This window comes from Podarcis filfolensis, assembly GCF_964270895.1.
Source record: "Podarcis filfolensis genome assembly, chromosome: 8".
In the NCBI taxonomy this organism is placed as follows: Eukaryota; Metazoa; Chordata; class Lepidosauria; order Squamata; family Lacertidae; genus Podarcis; species Podarcis filfolensis.
The window spans coordinates 85,809,389-85,836,216 of NC_139611.1; the positions used below are offsets into that span (position 1 = coordinate 85,809,389).

The following is a 26,828-nucleotide window of genomic DNA, read 5'->3' on the forward strand; positions in this document are numbered from 1 at the left end:
CGTCTCCTCCCCCATTGTTCAGCCCAGATGCTGAGGTCCAGCGCCGAGGGCCTTTTGGCGGTTCCCTCACTGTGAGAAGTGAGGTTACAGGGAACCAGGCAAAGGGCCTTCTCGGTGGTGGCACCCGCCCTGTGGAACACCCTCCCACTAGATGCCAAAGAGAACAACAGCTACCAGACTTTGAGAAGACATCTGAAGGCAGCCCTGTTTAGGGAAGCTTTTAATGTTTAATAGATTATTGTATTTTAATATTCTGTTGGAAGCCGCCCAGAGTGGCTGGGGAAACCCAGCCAGATGGGTGGTTTATAAATAATAATAAATAATAATAATAATTACATGATCAAGGTGTCTCCCCTGCCAGGTAAGTATTATTATTATTATTATTATTATTATTATTATTATTATTATTATTATTACAACAAAGACTTGGGGTGGGGCATAGTGTGATAGTGGAGTAAATGCTTTGCATGCAAAAAGCTTCAGAGTCAGTGCTCTCCCTGCTCATGCAGAAGGATCTCCAGTGAAACAGGACCAGGGTTTATCTTTTCTCTCTCTGCCTCTGAGTTGCTAGCCAGAAAGGGCACCCAAGGCTGGGCTCAAAGGGTGGCCGGGTCTGGCGGTTTTTTGTGCTCACAAGGTCTGCTTTTGTTTGGCATTTTCTAAGCAAATGGGGTGGAAGTCGAATGGAACAAAGGGATCTAAAAATGTAGGAATTATCATCATTTGGCTAGACCCCAATGCATCCCAGAGTCGAGAGTTGTAGTTTCTTCCATTTATATAGGTCTTTTTTAATTATCTGCAAGAGAGGAGTGCAATTTCAGGAATGTCATTGTGTCAACCCATTGAAATAAACAATTTAAGGTTATATATATATATATATATATATATATATATATATAATGTTCATAAATGTACCAACCAAGCGCATACATAGATGTGTGGACCACATGTCTGGAGCAGCACAGGATGTTTTCTCTGCAAGGAGGGAGGAAGTGGGGGAGCCTCCCCATTGCATTTTCCTTCACAAATCCTGTCTTAAGGGTGTGTCTGTGTATGAATAGGGTGAGCCTGTGACTTGGCTCAGGAACGAGGTATTTATCATTACAAAAGACTGGCCAGGCTCCCCAGGGTATCCAATCAAGTGACCATTAAACAGGTGACCTGCCAGACAGGAGGTAAGCAATGCACTCAGATTTCTGTTGTAGACCGCCTCTTCTGTGATGTATGTATGATGTTTCTGGGGGTGGTCTTGGACTCCAGGGTGGGCAATTTAAAATTTCTATATAAGGGCGGGCACACCTTGGTTCTGGGTCCTCCTCCTTCTCCTGAGTGTGAAGGGGGCACCCTGTTGCAACAGTTCAATAAAGATCAGGCTTATGAGCTGCTTTGCTTCTCAATATTCTCTGTTATTTTGTCTGACCGATGGAGAACCTGCAAGGACTCTATTAGGGCTCTTGTGTCCCCCATAAGGGAATAAGGGAAGATTTATGTTTATTACAGCATGCAGGATTTTTTCTTTCTGTGCTTCCCCATGACCCCTAATAGGTGGGTTAAGATGTAATGAAATTGCTCATGGTTCCAGGGAAAGAGCGAAAAGCAGCCTTGCTCAAGGTCTGCTTTTCTGCATTTGGCGCAGGCCCTTGGATGAAACTGGGAGCGAGCCCTGACTCCCGGAATTTGGGGGGCAAGAAGGACGCCCAGTTTCTTCTGCTCCTTCTTCCTTTCGCAGGGATCTTATAAGAGGAAGAGATTCTCAAGGGGTGTGCTCAAGAGAGCGCCAGGACAAAGACGGAATTGCTGCGCAGAGGAAGATGTTTTCTCCACCGAGCAAGTGTGCAAGAGCCTGTTTCTCAAGCCTCTTCCTGTGTGTGGTTTATGTTGCACTTGGCCGGGCGTCACTGGGGCAAGGAGCAAAATCAGGGAGCGGTGCGGAGAGCAGCTCTGCTGCTTCCCCTCCCCTTACAGCGCTTGGCAAGAGCTATCTTGGTCAAACTGGCTCCCTGGTTTTATTTGCTTTTAATTTTTTTAAGACCCTTGTTAACGGAAAAATCCGAGGGCTCCCTTGGACAAAAACAAAGACACCAACCAGGATAACTTGGAGCAAAACAGCAGCCTGTAGGCTTGGCCTTTATTGGATACTGTCGCGACAGGACTCCCACCAGCAACAAGATGAAGCAAAATGGAAGCCCAGAACAAAAGAAGACCCCAACTTTTATTAGTTACTAATCCCCCAAACTACATCACAACTGCATCCCAAAAAAGGAGGGGTTGAGGGAGGAGTTGGGGTGGTAACCTGAGTGTCCTGTCACCTGGCTGGTTCCTCCTTTCCCCCTCCCCATGAGTACTTTCCAGGTGACAGAGGGGAGTTTGCAGTTTCCTGCCCCCAGAGGGAAGAGCTGACTATTGTCCTTTGTTCCAGTCTGTGCTGAATCCACTCCCATATGCAAGTTCTTTGTGACCTTGATGGTCTTCTGTCTAGGACCATCAGGGTTGGCATAGCAACTGGGCAGGGCTCCTGTGTATGTGTTGGTATGCTCAAGGGATTATGGCTGGCCTGTATCAAACCTTCCCCATTTTGTAGTCCTTCCTTCATGGAGTAAAATAAAAGTGGAACGGTGCAGATCCGATGTATGGTTGATTTTCTATGAATTTATAATATTTTGTGTGTGTGTGTGTGTGTGTTTGTGTGTGTTTGTGTGTGTGTGTGTGTGTGTGTGTGAAGTTTGTACAAACTGAATGATTGGGGGGGGGGGTTTCCTGCGACACCCTTATGACTTTGATTTCCAACAGGCGGTGCCTGAAATAGCCCAAAGCCTGCCGGAAACCTCTGTGGTATCAAACACCCAGAAATAAATTCAGAGCAAGGACGCAAAGCTAAGAAGAGCATCTGCAGGATCAAGCCGAAGGGGTCCCATCTGGTATAGCATCCTGTTCTCATAGTGGCCGACCAGATGCCTCAAAGCATACATGAGCCAGTATTGGGGACAATGGCGACTTTCTCGAAATCTGGTGCCCTTTCATCGCATTTTCAATCATGGAATGAATCACCGGTCCTGAGAGATCTGCATTGGCTCCCAGTACATTTCCAAGCACAATTCAAAGTGTTGGTGCTGACCTTTAAAGCCCTAAATGGCCTCGGTCCAGTATACGTGAAGGAGCGTCTCCACCCCCATTGTTCACCCCAGACACTGAGGTCCAGCGCTGAGGGCCTTCTGGCAGTTCCCTCATTGCGAGAAGCGAAGTTACAGGGAACCAGACAGAGGGCCTTCTCGGTGGTGGCTCCCGCCCCGTGGAACACCCTCCCTTCAGATGTGAAGGAAATAAGCAGCTATCCTATATTTAAAAGACATCTGAAGGCAGCCCTGTTGAGGGAAGTTTTTAATATTTAATGCTGTATTGTTTTTAACACTCGATTGGGAGCTGCCCAGAGTGGCTGGGGAAACTCAGCCAGATGGGTGGGATATAAATAAATTATTATTATTATTGAATTGTAGAGTTGGAAGGGACCCCTAAGGATCATCTAGTCCAACCCCATGCAATGCAGGAATCTCAGCTAAAGCATCCAGGATAGATGACCACCTGACCTCCGCTTAAAAACTTCCAAGGAAGGAGAGCCCACAACTGGTTGGAACTGGTTGGAACCCACCAAAGTCACATCTGCCACGATGGCGTGGTATATTTCCTTGATTTTCTCCCATGGAGGGAGCAGGTGGGAATTTGTTGTTGTTGTTTAGTCGTTTAGTCGTGTCCGACTCTTGTCAGGCACTCCTGTCTTCCACTGCCTCCTGCAGTCTGGTCAAACTCATGCTGGTAGCTTCGAGAACACTGTCCCACCATCTCGTCCTCTGGCGTCCCCTTCTCCTTGCGCCCTCCATCTTTCCCAACATCAGGGTCTTTTCCAGGGAGTCTTCTCTTCTCATGAGGCGGCCAAAGTCTTGGAGCCTCAGCTTCAGGATCTGTCCTTCCAGTGAGCACTCAGGGCTGATTTCCTTCAGAATGGAGAGGTTTGATCTTCTTGCAGTCCATGGGACTCTCAAGAGTCTCCTCCAGCACCATAATTCAAAAGCATCCATTCTTCGGCAATCAGCCTTCTTTATGGAATTTGTATACTTTATCAAAAACTATTTATTTAAAGAAAGAGTGCCCCTGAGCATGTACAGAATGCCCGAGTACGTGGTGCAGCGCACAGAGCATTTGACCTGGACCGGGAAGACTTGGGTTCAAAGGTGGACAGCACTCATCCTGATGACCAGGGTGCCAGTCACTCCTGAGCTTTTCCGAAGCCATAAATGGCGAGGGCCACATTCTGCCCCAGAGTGACTCACTCTGCCCTGGGGGGGTTATGTCACTCATCCTCTGGAGTCGTGTGCCGGATGGATGTCTCCTGCCTCCGTCATCCTCCTGAATGTGTCAGCAAATGCCACAGCGCTGAGAAAAAGGCTCTCTTTTGTCACTGCAAGACAAATCGCCCCAGCGGGGAATTGAGTAACCCACACACGCCAGCCAGTTTCCTCCCATGAAGTTCTTTTTAAAGTTCAGAGATTTGAACTATGAACTTTTAGAGAACAACCAGCTTCCAAACTTGCCTTTTCTCCCCACAAGACGCATTGAGTCATCAAACGATGCATACATTTTAAAAAATAAATAAATAGCGATAATTAGGTCACCATCATCTCTTCCATGCCGTATTTTGCTCATTTCAGAGTTTGATTTGATTCCTAGGTTGCTTTTCACTCACATGAATCTCAAAGCAGCTGACAGACAACAAATAACAATAACCTAGTAAAATATAATAGGACATCGCAAATACAGCATAAAACAATTAACTAACCATCAGTGAAACAATGAATGTTTCACACCACCCTGGGATCTTCTGATAAAGTACAGTACTGTGTATAAATTGAATTAACAATTATTATTATTAACAATTGTTAACAAAACAGCAATTTAAAAAATAAGCTGAACATCAAAATTACAGCAAGGGCCTAATTATTATTTGATTAACAAATCAATACGGCATTTATGATCTATAAAACAATTGCGACAAAATTAACAAAACAGCAAGTAAAAAAATAAGCTAAGCGCTGTTAAGTTCAGGCTGCAAAGTTAAGAGCCTCAGGACGCTCACAAGGGGGGCATGACCTTTTGTGGATCAGACTGAGCTATGATTCCTGCATTGCAGGGGGTTGGACTAGATGACCCTCTGGGTCCCTTCAAACTGTAGAAGCCCATGAGATCTTGTGGCGCCAGATATCTCTTGATGTGCTGGGCTCTGGCCCACAAAGATGGCTGCGGCGGCAAGTGGTTCCGATGAGACACAAAGCAACTTAAAATAATTATTTAAAAATGTGACAGGGTTGTGTTTGTGGGTGATTCGTGTTTTGGGTACCGTGCTGTGTTATTTCTCTTAAAAATTCCCAATAGATCGAATGGCGCATAACAGAACAATATAAGGACAGCAAATGGCTGCTTTCATTTCACATTTGCCTGCGCAGGTTGGAGAGGCGATTGCCGTGACCAAAGCAGCTTTCCTAAGTTTCTGAGAATCCCAATTGGGGAGAGTTCCTTGTGGTCGGATCCTGCTTGTGGGCTTTCCCCCCGGGATGTCTGGCTGGCCACTGTGAGTATAGGATGCTGCACTGGAATGACCATTGGCCTGATCCACCAGCCAGGATCTTATGGAACCTCCATGTCCAGAGGCACTCTATCTCACTTCCTATGTTTTAGGCCATTAGGCCATGGCGAGAACAAGATGCTGGATATGTATATTGTTGTTGTTTAGTCGTTTAGTTGTGTCCGACTCTTCGTGACCCCCTGGACCAGAGCACGCCAGGCACTCCTGTCTTCCACTGCCTCCCGCAAAATGGTCAAACTCATGCTGGTAGCCTCGGGAACACTGTCCCACCATCTCGTCCTCCGTCGTCCCCTTCTCCTTGTGCCCTCCATCTTTCCCAACATCAGGGTCTTTTCCAGGGAGTCTTCTCTTCTCATGAGGTGGCCAAAGTCTTGGAGCCTCAGCTTCAGGATCTGTCCTTCCAGTGAGCACTCAGGGCTGATTTCCTTCAGAATGGAGAGGTTTGATCTTCTTGCAGTCCATGGGACTCTCCAGAGTCTCCTCCAGCACCAGAATTCAAAAGCATCAATTCTTCGGCGATCAGCCTTCTTTATGGTCCAGCTCTCACTTCCATACATCACTACTGGGAAAACCATAGCTTTAACTATACAGACCTTCGTTGGCAAGGTGATGTCTGCTTTTTAAGATGCTGTCTAGGTTTGTCATTGCTTTTCTCCCAAGAAGCAGGCGTCTTTTAATTTCGAACTGCTGTCACCATCTGCAGTGATCACGGAGCCTAAGAAAGTAAAATCTCTCACTGCCTCCATTTCTTCCTCTTCTATTTGCCAGGAGGTGATGGGCCCAGTGGCCATAATCTTAGTTTTTTTGACAGGCTCTCCTTACGTCCTGATGAAGCCTCCAGACCAGGTGCAGTCTATCTGCCTCCCTGGGTTCTTGGGGGCATTTGGCTACTGCGTGACCCGGAGGCTGGCCCTGATCCTTGTGCCCCGATGTCGCCCCTCCGCTGACGGGGAGGGCGCTTGGGCCAGCCGCCTGTTCCTCGTCCCCGCTCCACTGGGGCTCCCGGCCATCCTCGCAGGCTTGTTGTTGCGAGGGTAGACTCGGGGCGGGCGGCGAGAGCAAGCGAGGCCGCCGTCGGGGCTCCTCCCGAAGGGCGCGCCCAGGGCGGCGGCTCCACCTCCCGGGGCGGAGCGCAGGCGGCAGAGCCAGCCGGGCAGCTCGGGCGCAGCAGCCCCGCGGCCGGAGGGACGGAGCGCGCGATGCGCCTCGACGTGGGAACCGCCGCTGCCACGGCACCCCCGACGCCCTCGGCGCCTGCCGGGCCGGCCGCGCCCCCCTGTCCCGGTCCCAGCAGCAGCGGAGGAACCGGCGGGTCCGGAGATGTCCAGGTGAGGCTTCCCCTCCTCGCTCCGGGGTCATCCTGCCGGGCAAGGGTCCCCATCCTCTTGCGGGCTTTCTGGGGAGCCACCCCCGAGAGCGCGGTCCGGTCCTAAGCCAATGCGCCTGGCTTGGTCCGGAGGGCTCCGGTCCGATTTCCAGAATTGTGGTTTTGAGTTGGGATTACCTGCGTGGCAGCGGGTTGGGTTAGATGGACTCTTGGGGTCCCGAGCAACTCCACAGGTCTGTGATTCTCCCCTTATTACAGAGGGAACTCCGCGTGCGCTTGAAAGACCCAGCGGAGCTTTTCTTTCTTTCTTTCTTTCTTTCTTTCTTTCTTTCTTTCTTTCTTTCTTTCTTTCTTTCTTCCTTCCTTCCTTCCTTCCTTCCTCCCTCCCTCCCTCCCTCCCTCCCTCCCTCCCTCCCTCCATTCATTTCTGCACGTTTTTCAAACGGGGAAAGAGGCTAAATATCTAAAAATGGGAGAGATCCGCATGGTCATCAGAATCCAGAAGCCGGTCTCTCTTGGGCTTTCTTTCTTAAATTGCAATGGCGAACTTGCATCCCATTGAAATCAGTTGGGATTACTTTCGAGTAAGCACGTTCTAGGGATGTGTTAAGTGAACACTTGCCCTTGCTGTAGTTGTATTTTTGAGATATGGAAGGTGCAGATTGGGCTGCCCTGGCGCATAGCGCTCTTGTGGGTTACCAAGATAACGCAAAGCACTTTGAACACTTGCAACACACCGCATGCTTTCAGCGTTGTCCCATTTGCCCCCCCCTGCAATCCTGTACGGGGATCCAGGGTGCTGGACAAGGGCCAGAGAGACCCACATGCAAATCCTCCTTCAGCTGGGACTCTCATCTTTGGCCAGGGCCTCTCTCTGCAAGCCTGACCTACCTCAGAGGGTTGTTGTAAGGTTGAAACAGAGTGAGTGTTGAGAATCAGGTACAGGCTGGCTGTAAATGCAGTAAATGATAGATAGATGCGTGTCTGCAAGGTGGCAAGTACCACTGAATCCAAAGGCCTAGCTCTGGTGGTAGCCCTATAGTAAAAGGTAAAGGGACCCCTGACCATTAGGTCCAGTCGTGGCCGACTCTGGGGTTACGGTGCTCATCTTGCTTTATTGGCCGAGGGAGCCGGCATACAGCTTCTGGGTCATGTGGCAAGCATGACTAAGCCGCTTCTGGTGAACCAGAGCAGCGCACAGAAACGCCGTTTACCTTCCCGCCGGAGCGGTACCTATTTATCTACTTGCACTTTGGCGTACTTTTGAACTGCCAGGTGGGCAGGAGCAGGGACTGAGCAATGGGAGCTCACCCCGTCGCGGGGATTCTGACCTTCCTATCGGCAAGTCCTAGGCTCTGTGGTTTAACCCACAGCACCACCTGCATCCCATAGCCCTATAGTAATAATAATAATTTTATTATTCATACCCCGGCCACCTGTATGGTTTGGTCAGCGCTCCTTGGCTCAAGCGAGGAATTAGTGTCCTGGAAAACCACCATCTACAACAGGGGTTGGCAAACTAAGGCCCCGGGCTGGATCAGGCCCACCTGGGTAGGCAAGCGCTGGGGCTAGGGAGTGGGGAGGAGGACTCTTCTTCCAGCCCCCCCTCGCCTCTTCTTCCAGCCCCCCCCCCATGCCTGCCACAAGGTCTGAGGGACTGTGGACTGGCCCGCTGCTAATTTTTTTTGCCAAGCCCTGCTCTACAAAGTGTGCCAGGAGGACAGGATGAGACCTGGCAGCCCTTTTGCTAACCCTGCATTGCAGGGGGTTGGTCTAGATGACTCGTGGGGTCCCTTCCAACTCTATGGTGCTATGATTCCCATGGAGGAGAGGTGTCTCAATGGCCCCTAGCCAGGATGGCTCTGCCTTGCCTGCACAGTCGGAGGCAATAAATACTTCTGAATCCCAGTTCCTGGAAGCCCCAGGTGTTGCTCTTGGGCTCGGATCTTGCTTGCGGGTTTCCCATAATGGGCATCTGGTTGCCCCCTCCCCATGAGACAGGAGGCAGGACTAGATGGGCCCCCTTGGGCCTGATCCAGCTGCAGCCTCTTCTGACATAGTCTGCACACAGACACACGCACACAAACCGGAGTTTCGGTTTGCTTTGCATGCTGCAAAAGGGAAGGGAAAATTACACCGGTAGGCAAATGTTTGCAGTTGCCGCTGGCTCACCTGAAAAATGTTCCCATTGGCTCAGCGCATGGTGGGAGGTGGAGCAGAGGAGAGGAATCTGTATTATACTCAAATCAGGCTGCTGGCGCGTCTAGCTAAATGTTGTTGTTGTTGTTTAGTCGTTTAGTCGTGTCCGACTCTTTGTGACCCCCTGGACCAGAGCATGCCAGGCACTCCTGTCTTCCACCGCCTCCCGCAGTTTGGTCAAACTCCTGCTGGTAGCTTCGAGAACACTGTCCAACCAACTCGCCCTCTGTCGTCCCCTTCTCCTTGTGCCCTCCATCGTTCCCAACATCAGGGTCTTTTCCAGGGAGTCTTCTCTTTTCCTGAGGTGGCCAAAGTCTTGGAGCCTCAGCTTCAGGATCTGTCCTTCCAGTGAGCACTCAGGGCTGATTTCCTTCAGAATGGAGAAGTTTGATCTTCTTGCAGTCCATGGGACTCTCAAGAGTCTCCTCCAGCACCATAATTCAAAAGCATCCATTCTTTCGCAATCAGCCTTCTTTATGGTCCAGCTCTCACTTCCATACATCACTACTGGGAAAACCAGAGCTTTAACTATACGGACCTTTGTCGGCAAGGTGATGTCTCTGCTTTTTAAGATGCTGTCTAGCTTTATCATCACCTTTCTCCCAGGAAGCAGGCGTCTTTTAATTTCATGACTGTCTAGCTAAATATGGTCATCTAAATATTGTCAGCACTGACCGCCGGCAGCAAAGGTTTGCCAGGGTTTTCGGCTGGGCACGTTCTTGCCAGGCTTACCTGGAGCTGCCAAGGATTGAATCTGGTTCCTTTTTCTTCCTGCCGCTCTGGCCTGCCTGCTGCTCGAGGCGCCTGCAGTGGGCGCTGCTGCTCCCCCCCCCCCGAAACCCATGAAAGATGTCCTCACCCGTCTTGTGGGATTCTCTCGCTCAGGTGCAATGGCTCACACTGTGCTGCAAAAGGCCTTCGCTTGGCCTCTTGGGCCTTGTATGGGGTGGGGGCAGGCCCTGCCAGCTCAAGCTGTGCTCTGGGGCACCCTTCCATATATACACTTGTAAAGTAAAGGTAAAAGGACCCCTGACCATTAGGTCCAGTCGTGGCCGACTCTGGGGTTGCGACGCTCGTCTCGCTTTATTGGCTGAGAGAGCCGGTGTACAGCTTCTGGGTCATGTGGCCAGCATGACTAAGCCGCTTCTGGCGAACCAGAGCAGCGCATGGAAATGCCGTTTACCTTCCCGCCGGAGCGGTACCTATTTATCTACTTGCACTTTGACATGCTTTCGAACTGCTAGGTTGGCAGGAGCAGGGACCGAGCAACGGGAGCTCACCCTGTCACAGGAATTCGAACTGTTGACCTTCTGATCGGCAAGTCCTAGGCTCTGTGGTTTAACCCACAGCGCCACCCGCGTCCCTTCCACTGAGCTATAGCACTTCCCCAATTGGCTCCATACTCACTCATGAACTGCCCATGCACCCTCCAGATGTTTTGGACTACAACTCCCATCAGCCCTGGCCCATCAGCCATGCTAGTTGCGACTGATGGGGCTTTTAGCCCAAATTTCTGGAGGGTACACCAAGTTGGTGAAGGCTTTGATGGAGTTTTGTAACGTTATGGAAGGTATAAGGTGAAGGGACCCCTGACCATTAGGTCCAGTCGTGGCCGACTCTGGGGTTGCGGTGCTCATCTCGCTTTATTGGCTGAGGGAGCCAGCGTACAGCTTCCGGGTCATGCGGCCAGTATGACTAAGCCGCTTCTGGCAAACCAGAGCAGCGCACGGAAACGCCGTTTACCTTCCCGCCGGAGCGGTACCTGTTTATCTACTTGCACTTTGACGTCCTTTCGAACTGCTAGGTTGGCAGGAGCAGGGACAGAGCAACGTTGCGGGGATTCGAACCACTGACCTTTTGATTGCAAAGTCCTAGGCTCTGGTTTAACCCACAGCGCTACCCGCATCCCATACACACTTGTAGGATGGAGCCTTCCCACTGGTCAGATCCTGCCAGCTTCATAGAAATATGAATGGTTGGCTTCTCAGTGGCAAGGATTCCTGAAACTTATTATATTTATCTGTTGCATTTATTATATCCCACCAGTTTCTGCTAGGAGCTCAAAGTGGCATACACCGTTCTCCCCTGTTAACAGAAAAATCCGAGGGCTCCCTTGGATAAAAACAAAGACACCAACCAGGATTACTTGGAGCAAAACAGCAGCCTGTAGGCTTGGCCTTTATTGATCTGTTGCAACAGTGTGCTCCCCTCACCTGCAGGAGAGAGGAGGGACCTAGAAAAATGGTGTGCAAGGCCTTATAAAGACTTTTGAAATTGCCACCCTGTAGATCAAGACCACCCCCAGAAACATCATACATACATCAAAGAAGGATTGTAACCTAAGACCACCCCTCAGATAAATCATACCTACATCACAGAAAAGGCGGTCTAAAACAGAAATTTGAATATTGTTTTTCTCCTGTCCTTGTTTATCTCCTGTCTGGCAAGTTACTTGATTGGATTGCCTGGGTAGCCTGGCCAGTCTTTTGTAATGATAAATACTTAGTTCCTGGGCCAGGTCACAGGCTCACACCCTATTCAAACACAGACATACCCTTAAGACAGGATTTGTGAAGGAAAAGACAATGGGGAGGCTTTGGCATTTTCCTTTGACCTTGCAGAGAAAACATTTGGTCAGTTTGGGACAGTTTGCGAATCAAAATGGTTCCAGGTCGGTCTTCCTGTGCTGATCTATGTATGTGCTTGGTTGGTACATTATGAACATTTAACTAATATCTAAGACCTCAAAATTCCTATCACCCCCCCCCCCTATGATTTAATCCTTTCCTGTGAGGTGGGTTAGGCTGAGAGGCAGGGACTGGCCCCCACGCTCGACCAGTGAGCTTGGGGGCTGAGTGGGTGGATTCGAACCCTGACCTTTCTCAGGTCACAGTCCAGCACTCTAACCACTACACCAGCCAGCTGTTTCATCCTAAAAAAGCAACCTTGTGGCCACATCAACATCCTGTGGGGTAGCTTGCTGGGAGAGCATCTCTTTAGCACGCAGTGGGGTCATTTTTGCAGACCCCTAGAGTTGGAAGGGACCCTGAGGGTCATCTAGTCCAACCCCGTGCAACTCAGGAATCTTTTGACCCACGTGGGTCTCGAACCCACAACCCAGGGATGAAGAGCCTCATGCTCTACTGACTGAGCTATATGATTAACAACAACAACAATAGTAATAATAATAATAAGTTTGTATACCACCCTATTCCCACAGGTCACAGGGCGGTTCACAGGATAAAACCACAATATAAAAACACAAAATACATAAGCAAAACAAAAGCAACCCAGTAACTCCCGAAGGTTCAATCCTTGCTGGCTTCCTCTCCAGGAAGAACTGAGGGAGATTTTTGCTTGAAAACCAGCCAGCATAGAAGATGCTGCACTGGTGTTTGTGTGTTATCACAAAGGGCCTTTCAGCAAAAAAACACCTTGTCCCCCGTCCTTTGCAGGTGAGATGGAGCTGACAAGAGTCATGTGATGGATGGTGTGAGGCTCTTGGTCTGGAAAGTTGGGGGAAATGCAATTAACCAAATCTAATTATAACCCAGGAGGCGGCCAGACGAGGAGCAAGCCCTTCCCCTTGACTTTATCTCGTATTGTTCAATTCATAATTTGTTCCCCTGACCCAGTTAGACACTGACATGCGAAGTGATTTTTGTCAACCTGAGATCTGAACGCCAAAGCAAAAAACAGCAACAACAACAACACCCCCAGTCCTTTATTTTCTGAATCCTGGACCTTTTGCTGCTTCTTTGGCAATTTACAGTCACACTTTCCTGTTTTTTTAACATACGTTTTTCGTAACAAAGGTCTTGGGGAGAAAAGGCAGAAACTTGACTCTTAACCTTATATATTTTTCCTCCTGTGAAGCGAAAGCGCTTTTGGGTGAGCCAAACCGAGAGGGTTTCCCCGGCCCTAGCTGGAGTTCGAGGAAAGTATTGGTGTCTTTTTTAAAACAACAACAACAACTAGTTGACAACACTGAAACTTTTTTTTTTTTTTTAAAAAAAAGACTGAACCGTGAAGTCTTGCACCTTTTCTCTCTCTCTCACCAAAACATTTCCACATTAGCTGGCAGCTCTTGCCCCGGGTACAAAGCAAAATGTTTCCCTTCCTGATGACGCCTTTTGAACTTTGGCACTTGCAGAATGAGTGTGAATTCGTGTGTGATCTTTTGCAGCAACAGACTGGGGCTTTTCTCATTTAGGGGAGAGGGAGAGATTAGCCTCAGAGAGCATGGCTTCTCAAAGGATTGTTCAAAAACCTAGCTGGGATTCTGCGAATTTTTGATAACTGCTCATTTGACCACAGATCTCTGCTACCATAGCAGAATGGGAACTGCATTGCCGGGGTTGGACTAGATGACCTTTGGGTACCTTCCACCTCTGCACTTCTGCGATTCTATAGGTTGTTATATTGCACAGGCCAAAGATCTCTGGTTTCTCCTTCTTTTCATAAAGTAAAATCAAAAGGTAAAGGGATCCCTGACCATTAGGTCCAGTCATAGACGACTCTGGGGTTGCGGTGCTCATCTCGCTTTACTGGCCGAGGGAGCCGGCGTACAGCTTCAGGGTCATGTGGCCAGCATGACTAAGCCGCTTCTGGCAAACCAGAGCAGCGCATGGAAACGCCGTTTACCTTCCCGCCGGAGTGGTACCTATTGATCTACTTGCACTTTGACGTGCTTTCGAACTGCTAGGTTGGCAGGAGCAGGGATCAAGCAACGGGAGCTCACCCCGTCACAGGGATTCGAACCACCGACTTTCTGATCCTGCTTGGCAGGGGGTTGGACTTGATGGCCCTTGTGGTCTCTTCCAACTCTATGATTCTATGATTCTATGAAGTCCTAGGCTCTGTGGTTTAACCCACAGCGCCACCTGCATCCCTGTGTCAAAAGATATAGACAAACAAAAGCAGAAACATCAACAAAGTCACAAATGACAGAGGGTATATTTCCCAAATAGGCAGAGTAAAGTAAAAGCAGCAAAACAGATCTCAATATTTTGTGATGGGGGGGGGGGAGGATATTGTATATATGAATCTGACACATCATAAATGAAATTCCACCGATCAGTGTGGAAACATCCTGGTTCTCCTTAGAAACACACAGTTTGTGGGTTCTTTCCTCTACAGTAGGCATCTTCCTCTCTTGCAATGAGAGATTTCAAGGTCTGCAGTGTCTTCCATTTCTGGGCCAAAGAAGTTCTTGCGGAGGGCAGCATCCCTGGCGGAAGCTCCTTACTGATCATCCTAGAGGCTTGACCGGCTTAGGGTTAACGCTGTTAACGTTCCTGGCAATGCCTCTGAGAATGTGCAGAGTTCATTTCCGCACCACCGCGAAACTGCCACATGTGGGTAGCAGGGTTAACGGGTTGGGCTTCTGGGTCACAATGTGGCCTCAGCACCTCTTTCTGTGAGCAGCATCCGGGTGGAATTGTTCGCTCTGCAAAGGAGGTGTTCACTTCCTGCTGCACAAATAATTCCCATTTCCAAAGGCAGCACCAACCTGCTGGTGATTCACTCACGCTCCTCTCAGAGGCACCGAAACCAGGCCTGGCGGGGCTGGATGCCGCCTGGAACTCAGAGATGCCAGCTGGCTGACTCACCGTGCAGGAGATGGCTCACCCGGGACTGGAGATACCTGTTTTCCCAAGAAGGTTGCTGCCTTCTTCCTAGCTCTGATGCTGCCCTTTTGTGGCTTGTTAGGGCAGGAGCTGCGGGGAATTGAGGGGGATTTTTTGCTTACGCTCATTTCCAGACTGGGCATTGCGTGGATCTGGGTCTCCTGAGACTGGCGGATGCCAACCGAATCCAGGAGCGCCTTTCAATTGCACATTTAAGCTTGAAAAGGATCGCATTGTTTCGTTCTTGTTTCTTCCTGTGATGGTGATGTTGCTTGGGGCACGAATACTACTATTATTACAACTATAGCTATTTATATCTCAACCCTTTTCCTGCACCAGGGACTCGAGGCAGCTTGCGCAAAACTAGAAACAAAACGGTTAAAATGCATAAAGCTAAATGCTTAAAGTGGATGCGGGTGGCGCTGTGGGTTAAACCACAGAGCCTAGGACTTGTCGATCAGAAGGTCAGAGGTTCGAATCCCCACAACAGGGTAAGCTCCCGTTGCTCAGTCCCTGCTCCTGCCCACCTAGCAGTTCGAAAGCACGTCAAGGTGCAAGTAGATAAATAGGTACCGCTCCGGCGGGAAGGTAAACGGCGTTTCCGTGCGCTGCTCTGGTTCGCCAGAAGTGGCTTAGTCATGCTGGCCACATGACCCGGAAGCTGTACGCCGGCTCCCTCGGCCAATAAAGTGAGATGAGCGCCGCAACCCCAGAGTCGTCCACGACGGGGGCCTAATGGTCAGGGGTCCCTTTACCTTTAAATGCATAAAGACAGATTTCATTCATTTGTTTCGTGAAACCTCCAGGTGGCTTGACTGTAAAAACAGGCAAACCCCAAAGTGGTTTACAAAAAGAGAAAACAGTAAAATCAAGAAGAACATACAATGCTTTAAAACGTGCAGAAAATTAAATTAGAAAATAGAGAAAAGGCCATCATTAAAAGGTAAGGAGACACTCATAAAGTTAAAGCAATATAAAAAACAAATCTATTAAAATATAGCAAATAAAGCACCACAGCTTGTTAAAAGCCCTTTTCTCAAAAAGCTGTCAGTTCCTGGAGGCCTGTAGGAATAAAACTTTCCTCATGGTTCATGGATGGAGGCTGCTGGCTGGCAGGGAGGCTCAAGGATGGAGGTCTGAGTTCAGGTCGCGGTGAACTTTTGGAATTTGCAACCACAAAATGCAGCAGCGATGGCAGCCCTTTAAAAAAACCAACTGAGAAGCATTTGACAGAATGAGGGCTGTCTTTTTGCAGATTCCTGTGGGTTCAGAGTTTCCTATGCAGGAAAATGAGACTTCAAAGGCCCAAAGGGAAGAACTGAGGCAGGCTGAAAGCTTTCGTTTTCCCTCTGCTGACTGTCTTATGAGAATCTGGTGTTCTCTGAGCATGGACTGGAAATAAACATCTCCTGTTCCATCTGCCCCCAACCTGAGATCTCACTCGCGGCGGCGGCGAAAATATCGGCACGTCTGTGTCAATGGAAGAGCACGTGATTCTGGGAATGAGCTGGCCGTGTGTGATCTGGGGAGATCCATTCACCTCCCCTGTCAGAAAGAGACTGTGATGCCGGGGCGGGTGGGGGAATCCCTGCGGCCTCCACTTATATTCAGATCGACATGGCACAGATTAGACAGCCGTGTTTTTCTAAACTGGCTGGGGCTGATGGGAGTTGTGGTCCAAAACATCTGGAGGGCACCAGCTTGGCAACGGCTGGAGCAGATATTCAAAACTGTTTAGTTGTTTAGTTGTGTCCGACTCTTCGTGACCCCCTGGACCAGAGCACGCCGGGCACTCCTGTCTTCCGCTGCCTCCCGCAGTTTGGTCAAACTCATGCTGGTAGCTTCAAGAACACTGTCCAGCCATCTCGTCCTCTGTTGTCCCCTTCTCCTTGTGCCCTCCGTCTTTAAGCAGAGGCTTGACAACCATATGTCAGGAGTGCTCTGATGGTGTTTCCTGCTTGGCAGGGGGTTGGACTCGATGGCCCTTGTGGTCTCTTCCAGCTCTATGATTCTATGATTCTATGGTTTGGGGGCCTGTGAGAGTAAAGAGGAGGGTTTGTGGGAAAGACCCAGAGGGCCCGATGACTGTCTCCAGCGTCTGCCCTCAGGGGGACTGGGATGGGCATGGGAATTGCAGGGTGCGTGGATGGATTAAGCGTTGGCATGAATTCAGACCCACGAGCAGGATCTCTTTGGTTGCTGAGATGACCAAGATCCTGGGATTCCCCTCTCAGGTGTGGATGTGTGCTACTGAAGCTAAAAATAGATCTTTCTGCCAGGTTGAGAGCTCCCAGGCTGCCTCCTGCTTTGAAAATGAAAGAAAAGGAGTGTAGAATGGGCTCTCGTGGTGACTTCAGCGTGAGCTGGGCTTGCCTCCAGCCAGTGACGCTTGAGAATTAATGTGGTTCAGTTTGACAACCTGGTTTCTCTCTACCAAACCTCCCCCTCCCCCCCCCCGGTTTGCAACAAAATCTGGCTCCTTACGAAAAGGATTAGCCAGGAGGTACCACCAGGAGGTACAGATCGCAGGACAATTTGGGGGAAGCTGTGGCGGCTTAAAGTGCTATGTAAAGTAAAGGTAAAGGGACCCCTGACCATTAGGTCCAGTCATGGCCGACTCTGGGGTTGCGCCGCTCATCTCGCTTTACTGGCCGATGGATCCGGCGTACAGCTTCCAGGTCATGGGGCCAGCATGACTAAGCCGCTTCTGGCGAACCAGAGCAGCGCACGGAAATGCCGTTTACCTTCCCGCTGGAGCGGTACCTATTTATCTACTTGCACTTTAATGTGCTTTCGAACTGCTAGGTTGGCAGGAGCAGGGACCGAGCAACGGGAGCTCACCCCGTCGCGGGGATTCGAACCGCTGACCTTCTGATCAGCAAGTCCTAGGCTCTGTGGTTTAACCCACAGCGCCACCCGCGTCCCTACATAAAGCGCTATGAGGATGCTTTAAATGCCTGGCGCAGGCAGTTTCTCTGCCCCATTACCAACTCTTGTGTTCTGTGACTTCTAACATGTGACTATAAGAAGGGCCTGTGCTGGATCAGGCCAAAGGGGACCCCGTATAGCCCGGAAACCTGTTTCCACAGTAGCTGACTAGCAGCCAATTGTGGGATGCCTGCAGACAGGATCCGAGCACAAGAGCCCTGTCCGCTCCAACTGGGGAGCTAATGACTTTGGGTAGCCCTCTCTACCTCCACGAATGCAACGCTTCCTCTTTTAAAGCCATCCAGCCTGGTGGCCCTCACTGCCTCCAGTGGGAGGGAGTTCCACATTCTAACTCTGCACTGCGTGATGAAGTCCTTTCCTTTTATCTGTCCCGAATTTTCCCCGCATTCAGCTCCACGAGAGAGGGAGGAAAACTTTTCTCCATCTGCTTCCTATTGTTCTGCCTTTGACCTGCATTTTCTTCAAAGCGTCTCAAACGCTGCCACTGTCCTTTCATAGGGAAGTTGCCTCCTTCTCTCCATCCTTTTGGCTGCACTTTTCTGAACCTTTTGCAGCTCTGCGAGATCCAGTCAACTGCAGCCAACCAGTGTTCGAAACTCCCACTGTTCTAGGCGCATTTTGCAACAGGGAATTTCATTAATGCGAGCAGTTTCTGAGCTCTGGGTGCAGTACTGAGCCTAAGATTTCAGATTAAAGCTGCCACAAAGGAAAGGAGGACCTTTTTCTGCCTCCCCACTTCCAGCCACTCTCTGAAGACTGGAGAAGAGACCCTCTTAAGAATATTAGGGGGGTGGGCAGGCGAAGGACTAGGCCACGTGCAAAATGAAAAGATTTTAGCTGCAGTTCGTTCATTTTCAGCTTTGTATTCTTCTTATAAAAAAGCACGCCTGGACAGTCCATTGTTGTGCCCATGTTGTTGTTTAGTTGTTTAGTCATGTCCGACTCTTCGGGACCCCCTGGACCAGAGCACGCCAGGCACTTCTGTCTTCCACTGCTTCCCGCAGTTTGGTCAAACTCATGCTGGTAGCTTTGAGAACACTGTCCCGCCATCTCGTCCTCTGTCGTCCCCTTCTCCTTGTGCCCTCCATCTTTCCCAACATCAGGGTCTTTTCCAGGGAGTCTTCTCTTCTCATGAGGTGGCCAAAGTTTTGGAGCCTCAGCTTCAGGATCTGTCCTTCCAGTGAGCACTCAGGGCTGGTTTCCTTCAGAATGGAGAGGTTTGATCTTCTTGCAGATCCAAACGACTAAACTCTCAAGTGTCTCCTCCAGCACCATAATTCAAAAGCATCCATTCTTCGGCAATCAGCCTGCTTTATGGTCCAGCTCTCACTTCCATACATCACTACTGGGAAACTATATGGACCTTTGTTGGCAAGGTGGTGTCTCTACTTTTTAAGATGCTGTCTAGGTTTGCGCCCATAACCTCAGTTTAAGGTGCCATTTGAGCAAGTTGCATCTTGGCTTGGCGTCTGGGAAAACCTGCTCCCTGCTTCCCGGCCTTTTCCCACCTGGCCTCTGAAGGCCCTGACTGACTCCAGTTGCAAAAGCTGAGTTTGCTGAACAGACTATTGAGCTGGGCTTTTGATTAGGGAGTTTGAGTGAAGGGGACGGGGTATTGCCGCTGCTGTTATTGATATCCATGTTTGGTCTCTTTATTTTCAATCTTCTCAGGATTTATGTGGATTTCCCCCCAACTAGGTTGTGTACTTTTTGGATGTTCATATTGTTTCCAACTGCTTTTGTCATGTTTGTGACGATGTCTCCTAGAATCCTAGAGTTGGAAGGGACTCCTAGAATCCTAGGGACGCGGGTGGCATTGTGGGTTAAACCACAGAGCCTAGGACTTGCCGATCAGAAGGTCGGCGGTTCGTATCCCCGCGACGAGGTGAGCTCCTGTTGCTCGGTCCCTGCTCCTGCCCACCTAGCAGTTCGAAAGCACGTTAAAGTGCAAGTAGATAAATAGGTATCGCTCTGGTGGGAAGGTAAACGGCGTTTCCATGCGCTGCTCTTGTTCACCAGAAGCAGCTTAGGCATGCTAGCCACATGACCCGGAAGCTGTACGCCGGCTCCCTTGGCTAGTAAAGCGAGATGAGCACCGCAACCCCAGAGTCATCTGCAACTGGACCTAATGGACAGGGGTCCCTTTACCTTTACCTAGAATCTTAGACAAAACAAAAAAATTTTTTTCCTTCCAGTAGCACCTTAAAGACCAACTAAGTTAGTTCTTGGTATGAGCTTTCGTGTGCATGCACACTTCTTCAGATACACTTCTTCTGTATGCATGCACACGAAAGCTCATACCAAGTGTATGAAGTGTGCATGCACACGAAAGCTCATACCAAGAACTAACTTAGTTGGTCTTTAAGGTGCTACTGGAAGGAAAAATTTTTTTTTGTTTTGACTATGGCAGACCAACACGGCTACCTATCTGTAACTAGAATCTTAGAATTAATGTAGAGTTGGAAGGGACCCTGGGACCCTGAGAGTCATCTAGTCCAACCCCCGCGATGCAGGGACCTCAACCTGGCCATCCAAAAATTGTCAATTTTTTTCTATGTTGCAAGCTGCCAGCTGAGCATGGCTTTAGCTTTGGAAAGGCGGCACACAAACCGGACGGATTGCGAGCCAAGTGCAGTGCGTGCATAGCTGCCAACGTTTCCCTTTTTTAAAGGGAAATTCCCTTATTCCGAATAGGATTCCTCGCAAGAAAAGGGAAAAGTTGACAGCTATGATGTGTGTGTTTGAGTGCATCTCTGCCCCGGCCTGCCCTTCGCTCCCATACTGGACAGCTTCCTTTGCGCAGCCGCTGCCTCCTTGCGTACAGGACGTGCGCGCAACGTCTCGCGCGCTCTCTCTCTTGCTTTTGCTGTCACGGAAAAATCGGCCGCAAGATTCCCCCGTTGCCAGGCAACGCGATGGGATCAGCATCATCAGCACCAAATGCCCCGCCCTGCGCGGGAGGGGGCGGGGCGAGGAGGAGGGGGCGGGGCTGAGCAGGATCGGAGAGCATAAAAGGGCCCCGCGCGCAGCCCGGCCGCAGAGGACTATGCGGACGCTCCCTCTGGCGCACGAGCTGCGCGCACGTCTGGATGCGGCTGCGGGCCTCGCGGGGGCTATGAGAAAGCTGGACCGGAGCGCCTGCAGGGTGAGGCTTTTGCTCTGCAATTTTGGGGTTCAGGGAGGGTGGGGGTTGGAAAGCAAGGAGCTGCGTGCGGTGGAGCGCGCTCTGCACGTGCCCAGGGGGTAGCCTTTTAAATGCGCGTGGGTTTTTGTGTTGGAAAGCGCCTTGGGGTCTTCGGAGGGAGGCGGAATATCGTTTTTGCAAGCGGTTTTCACCAAGCTGCAGCCGCGCTTAGAGGCTCAGCTGTGCTGCTGGCGGGGTCGCTCGGTCCCAGCGAAGTCTTAACTCAGAGGAACGCGCAGGATTTTACTAGGGCCGGTTTAAGTGCCAGGGATCTGGTTGGAGTCCGTCGTGCCGGTGCAGTTGGAGGAGTCTACTCGGAGTAGGGCTCAGCGCCGTGGCTCCGGCCAGGCAGGATCCTGGATGCAAGTCTTCAGGGAGGGGTGGAGCATCCAAGCCCCCCCCCCACCCGCCCCAGTGTGAAGTGCAAGCGAAGAGTTTTGCCGGGGAGGGCGTAAAAAAAGTGTTGTGTGTCCCCTCCACCCCCTCGACTCTCAGTGGTTCTCATTTGGGTCAGTCTCTCCAAACTACCTGATGGGGCTGTTGTGAGGATAAAGTTGTTGTTGTTGATGATGATTAGATTTATATACATCGTAAGATCTCAGGGCGGCTCACGGAATAAAAATTGAGAGGGTGCCACAAGCTTGAAGAAAAGGTGGAATAAAAATGTAAGGAGATTTCAGTGCTGTGAATCTGTCTGCAGAACTTCTGCCGCCTCTGTTGTCCGTCCTTTAATAGTCACTGATGTTTTGGGGTGAGCCAAAATGTTGGCTGGGGGATGACTGGTCTTCCTACTGGAGCACGAACCTAGCAGGCCTCTGAACCTGAGCAGCACTACTTACTACCCTCCTGGCATGCCTCGGTTTCCCCTGTGAGAAATGCATTGCTGACGTTTCCTCCACTGTAGGGGGTTGGACTAGATGTCCCTTGAGGTCCCTTCCCACTTTGCAGTTGTGGGATTCTGTGGGGAGGGAGGGAGGGAACAGGCTCTACTCTCACCGCTGACTGTTTACAAAAGGCAGGTGGAAAACTTGGCACCCGCCGCTCAGGGTGCTGCGCCCGCAGGCCCGTGCCAACCAACCCAACCTGTCAGGGCAGGTGGAAAGGCTGAGGTTTCTGCTGTTGCCATTTCCCATGAAGATCTCTCCCGTGCATTTTTTCCCCATCCTGCCTGGGGGGCAGTTGGAAGCAGATCTTGGAAAGACAGAGAGAGGGCAAAAGGGCAGCCTGGGCATGGAACAGGTTTGGGGGGAGTGGCGAGGGTGGCAGGCTGCGGCTGCCTCGCTCGCCTACCAAAGCTCATTTTTGCAAGAAGGCCCAAAGGCTTTGAATCCCAGCCAGATGGGCTGGGTATCAATAATAAAATTACTATCCTCAACATCATATTAACCTGGAAGCTGGAAACTTTCCCCCAAGTCCCAGTTGCGTGGGTTCCAACTAGATCCTTGGTGACAAAAGAGAAAGCACTCTGTATGCGCTCAGAAGCACCCTGTCCGTACGTGTCGTGATTTGAGCCCTGGAACCTTCTGAAAAAGGAAGTTACGGAGCTGGAAGAGGGTCAGCTCAAGGGAACCAAAATGATAGAGAGGATGCAGCAACATTTGGGGCTGTTTAGCTGAGAGAAAGAGCAAGTCAGAGGAGGAAAGAGAAGTGGGAAAATTAGTCATGGCCTGGAGAAAGTGGACAGAGTCCGTCGTAACAAGGGGACTTGTGGGCATCCAGTGAATGCTGGAAGATTCAGGACTGCTCAAAGGAAGGCGTTCCTTTGTTGTTGTTGTTTAGTCGTTTAGTTGTGTCTGACTCTTCGTGACCTCCTGGACCAGAGCACGCCAGGCCCTCCTGTCTTCCACTGCCTCCCGCAGTTTGGTAAAACTCATGCTGGGCGCTTCAAGAACACTGTCCCACCATCTCGTCCTCCGTCGTCCCCTTCTCCTTGTGCCCTCCATCTTTCCTAACATCAGGGTCTTTTCCAGGGAGTCTTCTCTTCTCCTGAGGTGGCCAAAGTCTTGGAGCCTCAGCTTCAGGATCCGTCCTTCCAGTGATCACTCAGGGCTGATTTCCTTCAGAATGGAGAGGTTTGATCTTCTTGCAGTCCAAGGGTGCTTCTGAGCATGTGCAGAGTGCCACTCACTACCATCCCGAGCAAGTCTTCCTTGTCTCACCTGGGCAATAAAGGATTGGCCCTTTGGCAGGTGTCAACTCCCTGCCCCCCCCACCAGGCAGTTGTTTGGTTTTCAGCTGTGGCAAATTGAGCAACCCCCCCTTGCTGCCTCCTGCTCACAGTGGAAACTGTCATGCTGTGGTTAGAGATGTGGGAGGAAGAGGGAGGTTTTTCCGCTGAGCTGAGGTGCAACTGGATGGACCCAGATCACAGCAGATCTCTGCTTGTGAGCTGGGGTGGGGTGGGGGGGACGAAAGTAGGAGTGCCGTGGCCTGCCTGGGGTGGGGGCTGCGAGTGAAGAAGGGTCCCCTAGAGTCATCTAGTCCACCCCCTGCAAAAGAAGCAGGGCCCCTTCAGTGGTGGCCTCCAGGCTTTGTGCAGGATGCCTATACCAGACCCTTTCGGCTTTTTGCAGCTTCAATCAGGCCAGTGGTTCCCAGACTTTTTTTTGGGGGGGGCCCACCCCCCCTGGTTCCATAAACTCACCCCCTGTGAGCCCTTCCTGACCCTATGGAAAGCATTGTTCAGAACAGCGATTTGCATGGGCTTCTTAGGAAGATAAGAGCACCATAAAATCCAAAACAAAACGGTGACGATTCATTGCGCATGTATTCAAAATCCAGTTAAAACTATTTGGCTCAATTATTTGGGTTGTTATGTATTTTGCGTTCTCGTTTTGTTCTTTATGACGTGACCCGCCCTGTGATCTTTGGATGTATGCAAATTTAAACTGAGAACCCCCAGGGAATCTCATTCCACCCCGGGGTGGGTGGGGTTTGCCACTGCCCACTTTGAGATACACTGAAGGTGGGGGGTTCAATCTCTGCTGGCGTCTCTTAGCCAGGCTGGGGAAGAAGACCAGCCAAGATTCCTGCACTGCAAGGGGTTGGGCTAGATGATCCTTGGGATCCCTTCCAGCTCGACATTCCTGTGATTTTATGAATGCAGAGGGTGCATTGTTGTTTAGTCGTTTAGTCGTGTCCGACTCTTTGTGACCCATGGACCAGAGCACGCCAGGCACTTCTGTCTTCCACTGCCTCCCGCAGTTTGGTCAAACTCATGCTGGTCGCTTCGAGAACTCTGTCCTCCCCTTCTCCTTGTGCCCTCCATCTTTCCTATGCAATATTTTTCTTTACAGCATTGGACTTTCCTTTTGCTTCCAGGCATATCCGCAACTGAGCATCCTTTCGGCTTTGGCCCAGCCGCTTCATCAGAGAGGTTTGCTCTTCTTGCAGTCCATGGGACTCTCAAGAGTCTCCTCCAGCACCAGAATTCAAAAGCATCCATTATTCAGCGATCAGCCTTCTTTATGGTCCAGCTCTCACTTCCATACATCAATACTGAGCTTGGGACAATTTCCCCAACTAATTTAGCAATGACTCCTTTGCAGGCTGTGTGTGTGTCTCTCCCCCTCCCCCCCGGTGAATTCCAGTTCTGCTTCTGGAAATATGGGGTCTAATTGGGTTTCAAAAATAAACGGAGAACGCAGGCAGGGTAGGCCGGCTGTGGGCTGGATCAGCCCCTGAAGCAGTCTGATCTGGCCTTTCTTCCAATTTTTTTTAATTAATTTTCCACATTTATAACAACTATAACATATAAAACACACAAAACAAAATGTGTCACAATACTAAAAAATAATAATAAGAATACATATTCCTTCTTATATTCATTTTCAATTCCATTGTTAAGTGACTTCCTCAAATCCCCCCTAACTGAATTTCGTTATATCACCTTGTAACAGTTCTCTCAAACATCTTTCTAAATAATTAGTTCCTTCAATTAACTATATTCAACTCTTTTCTTATTGTCTTAAATCCATATTGCTATGCCACATTCTTATTGTTATCCTAGGCCTGTTTAGTACTTTCAAGAACCTTCTCAATTATCTTATATTACAATATTTAGCTAAATAGTCTTTAAATTCCATCCAGTCGTCTTGGTATTCCTCCTCTTTCTGCTCACGGATTCTTCCAGTCAGGTCAGCCAGCTCCGGAAACTCCAGCATCTTCATCTGCCGTTCTTCTACCGTTGGTATTTCTTGAGATTTCCAATTTTTTGCTAATAGCGGTCTGATCTGGCCTTTCTTCAGACAGCTTCCGCCGTGGCCACAACTGTCTTGGTTCTGATGATTGTAGGCCACCCAGGGCAGAGACCTCCATGTCAACTTTGTTTTGTACATTGCACACAGACGGCGCTGGAGAAATAAATGCCGGTTGATTTGGTGGAGGTGTGGCCGCATTCTGCTTGTGGCTCTGCTTATCTAGCTGCCCCAGCTGCGTCCATCTCAACCTGTCAGACTCTCTGCCTTCCCTCAAAGCGGGGTGGGCTGGATTTGGGGAAGAGGAGATGGAACCCAAGACGCAAAGTTCCCCGTCTTTCTCTTTTCGCTTCTTATTATATATGTATTTTTAAAATATGAGCTCTCTTGGGAGATGGTGGACTGCCTTGGAGGTTTTTAAGCAGAGATTGGGTGGCCCTCTGTCCTGGATGCTTTAGTGGGGACCCCTATACAGTGGTACCTCAGGTTACGTACGCTTCAGGTTACAGACGCTTCAGGTTACAGACTCCGCTAACCAAGAAATAGTGCTTCATGATGAGAACAGAAATTGTGCTCTGGCGGCGCGGTTGCAGCAGGAGGCCCCATTAGCTAAAGTGGTGCTTCAGGTTAAGAACGGACCTCCGGAACAAATTAAGTACTTAACCTGAGGTACCACTGTATTGAAGGGGGTTGGACTAGAGCATCCTTGGGGGTCCCTTCCAGCTCTGTGATTCTATGAAAAACTACTCTCCTCCCGGAGGCTTCTAAAGACCTGTAATTTGGATGCCTGTTTGACTGTTTGGAGAAGGGTGTAATGGGTGAAATTCCTCCTTTCCTGTAAGATCAAGGTGGATTTGACAGAATTTGTTTCCTGCCACTAAACTGAGGCATCATACATAAACACTGGGGGGCAAATAATAATAATAATATTTTATTTATACCCCGCCCATCTGGCTGGGTTTCCTCAGCCACTGTGGGTGGCTTCCAACAAAATATTAAAATACAATGGTCTGTTAAACATTAAAAGCTTCCCTAAACAGGACTGCCTTCAGATGTCTTCTAAAAGTCAGGTAGTTGTTTATCTCTTTGACATCTGGTGGGAGGGCGTTCCACAGGGCAGGTGCCACTACCAAGAAGGCCCTCTGCCTGGTTCCCTATAACCTCACTTCTCGCAGCAAGGGAACTGCCAGAAGGCCTTCGGCGCTGGACCTCAGTGTCCGGGCAGAATGATGGGGGTGGAGACGCTCCTTCAGGAATAAATAAATAATAAAAGGTAGACCCCCCAGGTCCAAAATGAGCTGGACATCTGCATTGTTCAGCAGATTTTTCTCCTCTTTGTGTAGAATTATAGAATTGTAGTGTTAGAAGGGAACCCCAGGGGTCATCCAGTCCAACCCGCCGCAATGCATGTATTGCAGCTACAGAATCCCGGGCAGATGGCCAGCCAACCTCTGCTTAAACACCTCCAGTGAAGGACTGGGGACTCGGAGCAGCTGTGTCTGTAGCGGGTGGGAGCCTGCCTGAGTTTTGCATACCCCACTATGCCGTGGCATCTGCTTAAGCAGCACAGGGCGCGATGGAGCAGAGCGTTTTGCCTGACGTTTCAGATACAAAATTCTTGCTCTTGACCAAGTGGAAAGGGTCACAGTTCTCCCCCCCCCTTGGATTGCCCCCAAAGGGCCCCAATTCTCCTAAGGCTCACGATGCG

The 26,828-nt window shown here is 50.0% G+C and overlaps 1 protein-coding gene across 1 annotated transcript in view; it reads left to right on the forward strand.

The window, feature by feature from the left end:
• Nucleotides 1-3,665: 3,665 nt before the first annotated feature.
• ITPKC (inositol-trisphosphate 3-kinase C) overlaps nucleotides 3,666-26,828 on the forward strand; it is a gene marked incomplete at its 5' end in the record, with an annotated part of 30,248 nt that continues 7,085 nt past the window's right edge. Inside the window, 2 exons of the mRNA XM_083625867.1 lie at nucleotides 3,666-3,673; nucleotides 6,654-6,963. Coding sequence (XP_083481993.1) covers nucleotides 3,666-3,673; nucleotides 6,654-6,963 — 318 coding nt within the window. The remainder of the gene's footprint in view (nucleotides 3,674-6,653; nucleotides 6,964-26,828) is intronic.